Here is a 12,642-nt window from a genome sequence, read left to right as displayed (position 1 = left end):
TCTCAGCTCATTGTCACACCTGGGTAACACACTGAGTACTCAACAACCTCCTGACACCATTCTCATATTTTGCTTGTTCCCAACCAAATTATTTGTTCCTGCTGCTACTGTCAACTCTTTTGCTTGCTTGCTCTCATCATACCTCCATCAAACATCGTCTGAGATCCAATCTATGGCATCTGTTACCGACTGGAAACAGTAGAATGTGCATTCTACAGCTTCCCTCTTGCCCTGCGTATTTGGAATAGATTATGTAATGTGTCGGGCATTCCATTATTTAAAACAGAACAGGTTATTTTTTTTTTTTTTGCAGTACCCACCACCTGTCAGTAATGGGAAGAGAATTTTGATTTTTATAATTAATGAATTAAAATACCATTTATGAAAGATTAGAAAGAAACATGGATTTGAAAACCAGCAATATGACATCCAAATGCTTCATAATATTGTATTGTAGAAATTTTATTGTTCAATCAGATGATTTTTCTATTTAGAAAGAAGCATTCTAGAAGACACAGAATTTTGACTAGATGGTGTAGACCACCCACATTATGCAATATTCACCATGGGGAGGGGATAAAATTCTGTCTATTTTGGTTATGAGAGGATTTTTAAATGGTTCCATCCTCTTAATTCAATGTGGTCTTATAGTCAGTTGCAGGGATGACTGGAGAGCAATCCCAGTCAGAGAAGGTCAACTCAAGGTGGTTAACTCAGATAAGGCTAACCACCTGGGTATCAGTCAGCTTTGCACTTTAGTTTCAACTGGTCTTTTGGTTGTTATGAGATTGGTGAAAAAGGAAAACTGATAGTCTTTGGCTGTATGATGATATAAAAGAGCTGAGACCTTTTCCTCTACCTTGCATACTATCTGTTTGCCTTTTCTTTCTCCTAATACTATCAGGCTCTTTTTCACTCTTATACTGACTACTCTAGGCCTATGATGAGCATCTTTCTTTACTTTTTCATCTCAATAAAGGTTGAAAACCATTTCAGGTAGTGGTCCATCCCATAATGCATAGCATTATATGTGTCCATTTCAATCTTTTGAGTTCTCCATGCATGCTGATTGATTTTAGTTATTTTACCTAACATTGCAGTTATGCAGACTGATTAAATATTCTAGAGCAGGCTAGAAGCTTTGCTTTAACAGACATTAAAAACTCATATCAGGATTTGAATAGATTGATGAATTACTAATGGTGATCGTATCACCTTCTTTTTGCCAATCTCCTGACAGAGGCCAAATATCATGCTGAAACAGACGATCCTATGTTTATTATTATTTTTTTTTAAAGTCATTAGGTCTTTTTTGCATCTTGAAGAAACTTCATTTTCACTGGTAGTTTTGTGCTAAGGTAAAGCTAGATATTTTTAGTCTCTTCAGATTAAGTTAAAAAATGTTGTGACTTTTCCACTTTGAAGGACATGAATTTGAGAAAAATTGTTCATAAGAAGTTAGCAGTAATGTAAACTTTTCATGTAGTATTATCATGGTATTCCATACACCCTTTGAGACACACATTGAGAATTTGATATAATGAGCTTTGCTCTAAAATGAAGTGCATATATAAAACTTTTTATTTTAATTCTTTTATTGGTAGGTTGATGGACTTTAACTTAAAAGGAAGTATTTTGCATGAGTTCAAGTGTGCTTAAGGGAATTTTGTTATACATAATCAATATGTTGTGTTGAAACTTGAAAATTTGAAAACATGTGTTCTACTTTTCAGGAAGAATTCATTCCTCAGTTTGGAAAGAAAGTGTTATGGTACAGTTGTGGACCTACTGTGTATGATGCATCTCATATGGGTCATGCCAGGTAATTGCAGAAATAATTTTCATTTTTAATTGATATAAATAATTTATAATTTTTATAAATCATAGATTTTTGTTCTTTAATAATTTTCACCTGCTTTTCTCCAATTATTGTAGTAGATGTGTTAAATTTTTTTGTGAGAGATTGTTTCAAGGTTTAAGCTGTATAACTGAAAGGAAACCTCCATAGACTTATAAAGAATGTGGAAAACCAATCACAGCTTCTTACTTAATGTTCATTCTTCAGCTTCTTGTGGTGCACCCCATTAGTTTAATGTTTAATAGTCAATGTTTAGGGTATCTACCTTGATATGTAATGAATGAGGACGAACTGACACTGACTGGTTTAGCTGACCAAATTGTATTCGTATTGGTTCAGACTAAAATACAAAATGATGGAATTTTATGTTAACCAGAAGTCACTTGGTTAAACAAGCTCCCCTCCACCACCCTTCTCTTTTCATCAGGGAAACAAGGTAAACAGTGAAAAATCAGCTACTGTAACAAACTCCACAAACACCAAATCACTATTAGCAGAATTCAGGATCGGTACCATCAGTATAAGAGGTATCAATAGAAAAAAAGTGGAACTGGCAAAAAAAAACTCAAGGAGTACCTCAAAACAGTGAAGTTGAAGAAACAGTGAAAAACAGGTGCAATTGTTTTAAATGACCATTACAAGAAGTTATATTCAGGTGATAATGATTATGAATGTGAGTAAACATCATAATGGGGAATTGGATAAGGAAACTTATTTCTGCCTGTTGTACCACAGCAAGTTCTATGAAGGAAGAAGTGAGAAATTTTTTTGAGTCATTAGTGATGGTCCCTGACACAAAGAAAAAGGAAAAGTTGGTCCTTTTTGGAGACCTTAAAAGTCTCCATGCTAGGCATACAGAAATGTTTGGGAAAATTTGCAGAAAAGACCACAGCTAGTAATAGTGATAAGAACCTTCTTGTTTTCTGTTCAGGGCATGTGCTAGTCATTATTAATTCCAGTATAAAGATATACACAAATTCACATGGAGAAAACAATCAAGTAATAAGAAAAATTTCATTGACTATGTTATTGTTCTGCATCCTCATACTAGATCAGAACACGAGTACATAGGTGGTTTGAATTAGGAAGTAATCATCATTTAATTTTGAGCAGGATAAAATTGAATATTATATTCAAAAGAAATGTGTAAGAATGTGTTAAAAATAGTCAAAGTGATGCTTCTTTCAGAGGTGAACTATAGACAGAAATACTATTCAGGAAAAAATGAAAGAGTTTGAAGATAAGAATCACACCTTGGAAACTCATTGGCAAACTCTGAAGAAAACATTGATTTAGCCAGGGAAGCATGTGTTGAAGTTATCTGCAAGGATAGAAAAATCAAAGCTCATTGGTAGACTTGGGAAGTTAAAAGCACGGTCATTGAAAAAGAAAAAACATATTGAAAGTTCATAGCAAATAAATCAGTATGTGCTGTGAGAGAATACAGAGAAAAATGTCAGAAATCTAAGATGTGTGAAGGCATGAGAAGACTTTGTTAAGAGTAGAAAAAATAATTATCACAAAGGTGACAAATAAAAAAGCTAAAAATGTAGGAAGGAAGAAAACACCACAGAAAACTGAAATGTGGAAAGGCAGCTGGAGTAGTGATATTTGACAAAAATGTTCATGAAATATGTAGATATAAAAAGTTTTACAGCAACTGCATTATGTAATTCAGATGGCTTGATTGAATTCCATATAATTGAAGGAGTAGAGCTCTCAGTAGGGGTGCTTAAGGGTCAAAGCTGTATAACTGAGAGGAGACCTCCATATAGCCTTTAAAGGAATGCGGAGAACCGACCAGGGCTTCTGACCTAATGTCCAATCCTCACCTTCTTGTGGTGCACCCTGTTGGGTATCTACTTGGATACTGAAAGAATGAGGATGGGCTGGCAATTTGAGAATTAGCCGACCAAATTGTATTCTTATTGGTTAAACCAAAATAAAAAATAATGGTACAACATGACAAAATTTCATGTTGACTGGGCGTCGCCAGGTTAAACAAGGTCCCCGTTGTTTTCGCCATGGAACCAGGATGAACAGCGAAAAGTCAGCTACTGGAACAAATCTGAAAACAAACCCCAACTCAACATCACCGCAGTTAAAGATCGGTACTATCAACGTAAGAAGCCTGAATGACAAAGAAATGGAGCTAGCTGAGGAATTAGATAAGTACCAGATCAACATAATAGGGGTGACTGAAACAAAAAACACCAAAACTGGTGAGATCTTTCTGAGCAATAAATACAAAATGTTATATTCAGGCAATGACAATCAAGGAAAAGAAGGAGTAGCCATAGTATTCAACACAAAATACGAGGCTAATCTTCTTGAATGGCAGTCAGTCTCAAGTAGAGTAATGTGGGCAAATATGAGAATGATGAACTGGACAATGAGGTTTATTTGTGCCTATGGTCCCACAGAAGGTTCTACGAAGGTAGAAGTGGAGGAATTTTTTGAGTCTTTAGAAAAAGCAACTGACACAATGAAAAATGAAAAGTTGATCCTTGTTGGGGATCTAAATAGCAGAGTAGGAAGTGATTGTCAGACATACAAAAACGTTTTGGGAAATTTTGGAGAAAAGTGCAAAGCTAATAATAATGGCAAATATCTGTTGGATTTCTGCTCAGGACATGGACTGGTTATTACTAACACCATGTTCCAACATAAAAATATGCACAAATTCACATGGAGAGAAGAGGCTAGGAATAAGAAAAGTCTCATTGACAATGTTATTGTTGAATGTTTTTTTCTCTATGGTGCAGGACAGTAGAGTGTACAGAGGATTTGAAATTAGAAGTGATCACTATTTAGTCTTGAGCAGGATAAAATTGAATTTCATATTGAAAAGAATAACATGTAAGAAAGTTTTAAAGTGGATAAAACTTGAGCAGCTCTCAGATGTGAACTGTAGACTAAAATACACAAAGATTATTAAAGGGATAAAAATCCTATGTTTTTATATAGCCAGTAAGTGAAACTCAAGATTGAGAACTACGATCTATGAGTTTCAATGCCGAAAAACTATCGGCGAAGGCAATTCTAAGCAAAGGTGGAGTAAGATCCCTCACTATTCTTGTTATTCTCTCATAATGTAAAACACAGCTCCTAGGAGATATAATACTGTCATTACATTATGAGAAGAGGTCACTACCCAGACCGGTTTCAACCTTTTTTGAGGACTCATCAGTGAGTAGGTAGACCTGGAAGATATCAAAGCTTAGTGAAAAGGAACTTACATACCTTCACTATACGAATGCCATAAAGGTGTGCTTATATTTTGTAATTAAAATGAAAAGCCAAATGGCTAGTTTTCTGGCAACTTAATAGTTATTAAAGGGATAAAAATCCTATGTTTTTATATAGCCAGTAAGTGAAACTCAAGATCGAAAACTACGATCTATGAGTTTCAATGGCGAAAAACTATCGGTGAAGGCAATTCGAAGCAAAGGTGGAGCAAGCTCCCTCACTATTCTTGATATTCTCTCATAATGTAAAACACAGCTCTTAGGAGATGTAATACTGTCATTACATTATGAGAAGAGGTCACTACCCAGACCGATTTCAACCTTTTTTGAGGTCTCATCAGTGAGTAGGTAGACCTGGAAGATATCAAAACTTAGTGAAAAGAACTTACATACCTTCACTATACAAATGCCATAAAGGGATTTTTATCCCTTTAATAACTATTAAGTTGCCAGAAAACTAGCTGTTTGGCTTTTCATTTTAATTACAAAATATAAGCACACCTTTATGGCATTCGTATAGTGAAGGTATGTAAGTTCTTTTCACTAAGCTTTGATATCTTCCAGGTCTACCTACTCACTAATGAGACCTCAAAAAAGGTTGAAACCGGTCTGGGAAGTAACCTCTACTCATAATGTAATGACAGTATTACATCTCCTAGGAGCTGTGTTTTACATTATGAGAGAATATCAAGAATAGTGAGGGATCTTGCTCCACCTTTGCTTCGAATTGCCTTCGCCAATAGTTTTTCGGCATTGAAACTCATAGATCGTAGTTCTCGATCTTGAGTTTCACTTACTGGCTATATAAAAACATAGGATTTTTATCCCTTTAATAACTATCAAGTTGCCAGAAAACTAGCCGTTTGGCTTTTCATTTTAAATACACAAAGATTATTGAAGAAAAAATGAAAGAATTTGAGAACAGGAATCAAACCTTGGAGATTTAATGGCAAACTCTGAAGAAAACATTGATTGATTCTGCCAGAGAGGCATGTGGTGTGGTTGTGTGCAAGGATAAAAAAATCAGAACTCCCTGGGGGACAGAGGAAGTTAAAGAGGCAGTGAAGGAAAAGAAGAAAGCATATCAAAAGTTCCTGGCAAATAAGTCAGCTTGTGCTCTTAGAGAAATATAGAGACAAATGCAAGAATGCTAAACAGTGTGTAAAACTAGCTAAACAAAAGTCATGGGAGGACTTTGGCAAGAATATAGAAAATAAATATGAAGAAGGTGGCAAAATATTCTGGAGGTTGTTGAAAAAGCTTAGGAACGGAGGAAAGAGTGCTGTTAAAGTAGTTAGAGATGATAAAGGTGACATGAAAACTGGAGAAAAACATATCCTTGAAGTATGGAGTAATTACTTTGAAAAACTGCTAAATGAAACAAGCAGTGATGACAGCACAGTGTTAAAAAACACTGATCAATGCTGAAGTATGGTGGTATAAGAGTCTTACAGTGGCTGCACTGCATAGTTCAGAAAGCCTGGACAGAGGGGCGAATTCCTGATGATTGGAGTAGAGCTCTCATAGTACCCTACTGAGTGTTCCTGGCAAGATCTATGTAAGTATACTTGAGAAACGATTGAGAAGAATTGTGGAAGAAAAGCTGGGTGAAGAACAAGCTGGATTCAGGCCAAATAGAGGCTGTCAGGATCAAATCTTCACTTTACGACAAATAGTCGAGAAAGCATGGGAATATAACAAAGATCTGTATTTAAGTTTTGTCGATTTGGAAAAGGCATATGACAAGGTGCCAAGAGAGAAGCTATTCAATATGCTGCAGTTATATGGTGTCAATGGGGAATTATATCAAGCAATACTTAGTCTTTATTTGAGTTGCAAGTCAGCAGTTAGAATTGAAGGAAGTACAGGAAGATGGTTTAATGTTAAATCTGGTGTGAGACAAGGATGGACATTATCCCCTCTGTTATTCATTATCTATATGGATCACATTATGAAGGAAAGTGGTATTAAGCATGATATCAAAATTGGAGATGTTAATGTCAGCTCTATGCTTTATGCGGATGATGTTATACTTCTAAATAAATCTGCTACAAGTCTGCAAGATTCTCTGACTAAATTGAATAGCTGTTGTAATAGATATGGTATGAAGGTCAGTAATAAAAAGACAAAGACAATGAAAATAGGCAGAATCATTGAAAATGTCAACTGCGTTATGAATGGAGAACCTGTGGAACAAGTAAAACATTTCAGCTACTTAGGCACGATTTTTACTGAAGATGGTAAATTAAATATGAAAATAGACAACAGAATCAGCAAAGCTGGTATGGTGGGAAGTCAATTGAATAAATTCATATGGAATAAGAGAGAAATTAGTCAGAACACTAAATTAGCTGTATACAAGACAGTGTTCAAACCAATTTTAACTTATGGATCTTAGAGCTGGGTCAGAAGTAAAACACTTGACCAAAGACTAGAGACCGCAGATATGAGAGTCCTGAGAAAGATTAGAGGTGTGAACAGATGGCATCAATGGCAATATCATATTAAAAATGAGGATATTAGTAAAGAACTTGACATTGTCAGCATCCAGGAATGCGTTAGCAGAGCTAATCTCAGGTGGTATGGTCATTTAAACAGAATGGGTGAAGAAAGATTAGCAAAACAAGTGTTCTCTGCCAGGTTGGAAGCAAAACGACCCAGAGGAAGACCAAGATATAGGTGGATTGATACGGTACAATGTGCCTTAGATGATAGAAATATAAGATGTGATAATGTTGGAGTCTTGACAAGTAACAGACTGATTTGGAGGAAAATTGTAGATAGGAAGTTAGTAATGATGTAGTTTTTTCCATGTAGTACTATCATATCCTCTACACCCCCTTGAGGATACATGGCAGGAATTTGATGATGATGATGATGAGCTGTCAGTACTATTCATCTATAAAAAGGGAAATAAACCATTATGAGAATTACAATGGAAATTTCTAAATGAGTATTCCAAGTTAGATTTATGCAAACATACTTGAGAAGAGTAAGAAAAATTGTGGAATGGAAATTTTGAGAACAAGCTGGGTTTAGACCAAATAGGGATTATATCATTGGAAACGTTGATTTTTATAGGAAATAAAGCACTTAAGAAATTTTATATATATATATAAGAGGGTTATGACACCCAACCCCCGAGTTCCGGACTGGTAGTCCGGTTCTCCTTGAATTCTGATTACTTGAATTTTGAAGACTCGAAAGGGGGTTCTGCCCCCCCCCCCCTTACAGCACCTGAACCCCCAAGTTCCAGACTGGTAGGCCGGTTCTCATTGAATTCTGATGACTCGAATTTTGAAGACTCAACACTCAGGGGCTAGCTCCAGAGTTTCAAAATGTTTCAAAAAACATGACATAAAAAGGCTTATCATTTTATATATATAGGGTAGATATATATATTTAAATGAACATGATTTTTTAAAAAAAATCTCTCACTTTAAAAACTTTAGTGCAAACTAAATGTCATTGAAAAAGGAGGTATTGTGATGATTTAAAGATTAATTTGGTTAAAACTAATATGTCAGGATCAGACCCCCCCCCCCTTTTCTTTCAAGTCTTCAAAATTTGAGTCATCAGAAATCAAGGAGAACTGGCCTACCAGTCCGGAACTAGGAGGGGTTGGGTGGCGTCGGCGAAGGGGGGGGGAACCCCTTTAGAGTCTGCAAAATTCGAGTAATAAGAATTCAAGGATAACCAGCCTACCAGTCCGAAAATCGGGGGGGGGTTGGGTGGCGTAGGCGTTAGGGGGCGGAACTCCCCCCTAGTAATTAATATAAATTGTTTGCTGGGGTCGCTTTAGCGTCAAAGCTAAATAACTGAGAGGAGACCTCCACATCGCCTTTCAGGAATGCGAAGAACCGACTGGGGCTTCTGACCTAATGTGAAATCCTCATCTTCACGTGGTGCACCCTGTTAGGTATCTACTTGGTACTGAACAAACGAGAATGGGATGGCAATTTGGGACATAGTTGACTAAATTGTACTCTCTATTCGCTTAAACCACAAATGCATATGATGGTACAACATGATAAGATTTCATGCCAGCTGGGGCATCACTCAGTTAAACAAGGTCCCCACTGTTTTCATCAGGGAACCAGGGTGAACAGTGAAATGTCAGCTACTGGAATAAGCTCACTCAACATCTAAAAGAAGAAGAATAAACCCAACATCAGAAGAACTAAAGATAGAAACCATCAATAAAAGATGGAAAAGAAATCGAACTTGCAGAAAACTTGGACAAGTATCATGTGAACATTCCCGTTACTGAGACAGTGTGAGACAAAAACAGGTGAGGTCTTACTAAATAATAAGTACAGGATGTTATTTTCAGGCAATAATGATGAAGGAAAGGAAGGAGTAGCGATAGCATTCAACACCAAACATGAAGATAAACTTCTTGATTGTAAGGCAGTTTCAAGTAGAGTTATGCATGCAAACTTCAAAATTGAGAGATGGACAATGAAACTTATTTGTGCCAAAGATGGTTCTTCCAAGGAAGAAATGGAGTAATCTTTTCAATCATTAGAACAGGCAGCTGACATAAAGAAAATAGAAAAAGTGGTCCTTGTTGGAAATCTACACAGCAGGAAATGAATTCCACTAGGCATATAGGAACATTTTGGGAAAATTTTGAGTAAAGGGCAAAGCTAATAATAATGGTAAGTATTTACTGGACTGCTGCTCGGTACTCAGACTAGTCATTATTAACACCATCTTTCAACATAAAGATGTGCACAAATTCGCATGGAGAGAAGACACAAGAAATAAGAAAAGCCTCATTGACTACATCATTGTTGATAGTGATATCTTCATGCTTATTCAGGATACAAGAGTGTATAGAGGATTTGAAATTGGAAGAGACCATTACTTAGTACTAAGCAGGATAAAAATGGATATCACAAATTGAAAGAACAGTATCATAAGAAAGTTTTAAAAAGAATTAAAGTTGAGCAGCTTTTACAAGTAAATAGTAGACTCAACTATACAAACATTATTGAAGAAAAAATGAAACAAATTGAAAACAAGAACCTAACTTTGCAATGTCGGTGGCAAACTCTAAAGAAGACATTGATTCAGCTAAGAAGGTATGTAGTGAAGTTGTCTGCAAGGATAGAAAAATAAGAACACCATGGTGATCATAAGAAATTAAAGAAGCAGTCCTGGAAAAGAACGGAGCATACCATAAGTTTGTAGCAAATAAGTCAGCAATACACTGAAAGAATACAGAGAAAAATGTAAGAGAGCTAAGCAGTGCGTAAAAGTAGATGGGATGATTTTAGTAAGAATATAGAATAAATATAAATGTCAAAATCTTCTGGAGGCTATTGAAGAAGCTTAGAAATGGAGGAAAGAGTACTGTAAATGGAATCAAAGATCATAAAGGTGACATGAAAACTGAAGATAAGGATATCCTAGATCGCTGGAGTAATTACTTTGAAAGACTCTTAAATGAACCAAGTTGAAATAGAACCATACTAAAAAATTTTTCAAGAGGAATTCAAAGAGGAATACATCATCATCAAATTCCTGCCATGGAATATGATGATGATGTACAGGATATGATAGTACTACATGAAAAAATTACATCATTACTAACTTCCTATCTACAATTTTCCTCCAAATCAGTCTGTTACTTGTCAAGACTTCAACATTATCAGATCTTATATTTCGATCGTCTAAGGCACTTTGTACCGTATCAATCTACCTATATCTTGGTCTTCCTCTGGGTCGTTTTGCTGCCAACCTGGCAAAGAACACTTGTTTTGCTAATCTTTCCTCACCCATTCTATTTAAGTGACCATACCACCTGAGATTAGCTCTGCTAATGCATTCCTGGATCCTGACAATGTCAAGTTCTTTCCTAATATCCTCATTTTTAATATGATATTGCCATTGATGCCATCTGTTCACGCCTCTAATCTTTCTCAGGACTCTCATATCTGCGGTCTCTAGTCTCTGGTCAAGTGTTTTACTTCTGACCCAGCTCTCAGATCCATAAGTTAAAACTGGTTTGAACACTGTCTTGTATACAGCTAATTTATTGTTCCGACTAATTTCTCTCTTATTCCATATGAATTTATTCAATCGACTTCCTACCATACCAGCTTTGCTGATTCTGTTGTCTATTTCTATATTTAATTTACCATCTTCAGTAAAAATCGTGCCTAAGTAGCTGAAATGTTTTACTTGTTCCACAGGTTCTCCATTCACAACACAGTTGACATTTTCAATGATTCTGCCTATTTTCATTGTCTTTGTCTTTTTATTGCTGACCTTCATACCATATCTATTACAACAGTTATTCAATTTAATCGGAGAATCTTGCAGACTTGTAGCAGATTTATTTAGAAGTATAACATCGTCCCCATAAAGCAAAGAGCTGATGTTAACATCTCCAATTTTGACATAATGTTTAATACCACTTTCCTTCATAATGTGATCCATATAGATAATGAATAACAGAGGGGATAATGTATATTCTTGTCTCACACCAGATTTAACATTAAACCATCTTCCTGTACATCCTTCAATTCTAACTGCTGACTTACAACTCAAATAAAAACTAAGTATTACTTGATATAATGCCCCATTGACACCATATAACTGTAGTGATTGAATAGCTTCTCTCTCTTGGCACCTTGTCATATGCCTTTTCCAGATCGACAAAACTTAAATACAGATCTTTGTTATAATGATTTCTCAACTATTTGTCGTAAACTGAAGATCTGATCCTGACAGTCTCTATTTGACCTGAATCCAGCTTGTTCTTCACCAAGCTTTTCTTCCACAATTCTTCTCAACCGTTTCTCAAGTATACTTACATATATCTTACCAGGAACACTCAATAGGGATATACCTCTGTAATTCTCACATTCAGTTTTATTTCTCTTTTTATATATAGGTACTATGAGAGCTCTACTCCAATCATTGGGAATTCGCCCCTCTGTACAGGCATTCTGAACTATGCAGTGCAGTCACTGTAAGACTTTTATACCACCATACTTCAGCATTTCTGGTCAAATATCATCTACTCCTGCTGCCTTTCCACATTTCAAGCCTTTGATGGCTTTTTCTACTTCGAGTATGGATATGTATTCCTGACTGCATGCCTGGTCAGTGTTTTTTTATCACTGTGCTGTCATCACTGCTGGTTTCATTTAGCAAATTTTCAAAGTAATTACTCCATACTTCAAGGACAACTTTTTCTTCCGTTTTCATGTCACCTTTATCATCTCTAACTCCATTTAATGCACTCTTTCCTCTATTCCTAAGCTTTTTCAACAACCTCCAGAATATTTTGCCACCTTCTTCATATTCATTTTCTATATTTTTGCCAAAGTCCTCCCATGACTTTTGTTTAGCTAGTTTTACATACTCTTTAGCTTTATTACATTTGTCTCTGTATTCTCTAAGAGCACAAGCTGATTTATTTGCCAGGAACTTTTGATATGGTTTCTTCTTTTCTTTCACTTTCTCTTTAACTTCCTGTGTCCACCATGAAGTTCTAATTTTTCTATCCTTGCAGACAAGTTC

General features: G+C 35.8%; 1 protein-coding gene across 1 annotated transcript in view; it reads left to right on the top strand.

Moving 5' to 3' along the window:
• Positions 1-12,642, top strand: part of CysRS (cysteine--tRNA ligase, cytoplasmic) — a 269,424-nt gene that overhangs the window by 15,061 nt on the left and 241,721 nt on the right. Inside the window, exon 3 of the mRNA XM_090414790.1 lies at positions 1,734-1,822. Coding sequence (XP_090270916.1) covers positions 1,734-1,822 — 89 coding nt within the window. The remainder of the gene's footprint in view (positions 1-1,733; positions 1,823-12,642) is intronic.

Source organism: Typopeltis vanoorti, chromosome 25 (genome assembly GCF_054136105.1).
Source record: "Typopeltis vanoorti isolate ZY-2024b chromosome 25, IOZ_Tvanoo_1.0, whole genome shotgun sequence".
Taxonomy (NCBI): Eukaryota; Metazoa; Arthropoda; class Arachnida; order Uropygi; family Thelyphonidae; genus Typopeltis; species Typopeltis vanoorti.
The sequence above is the reverse complement of the archived record's forward strand: the minus strand, read 5'-3'. Positions and strand labels throughout refer to the sequence as shown.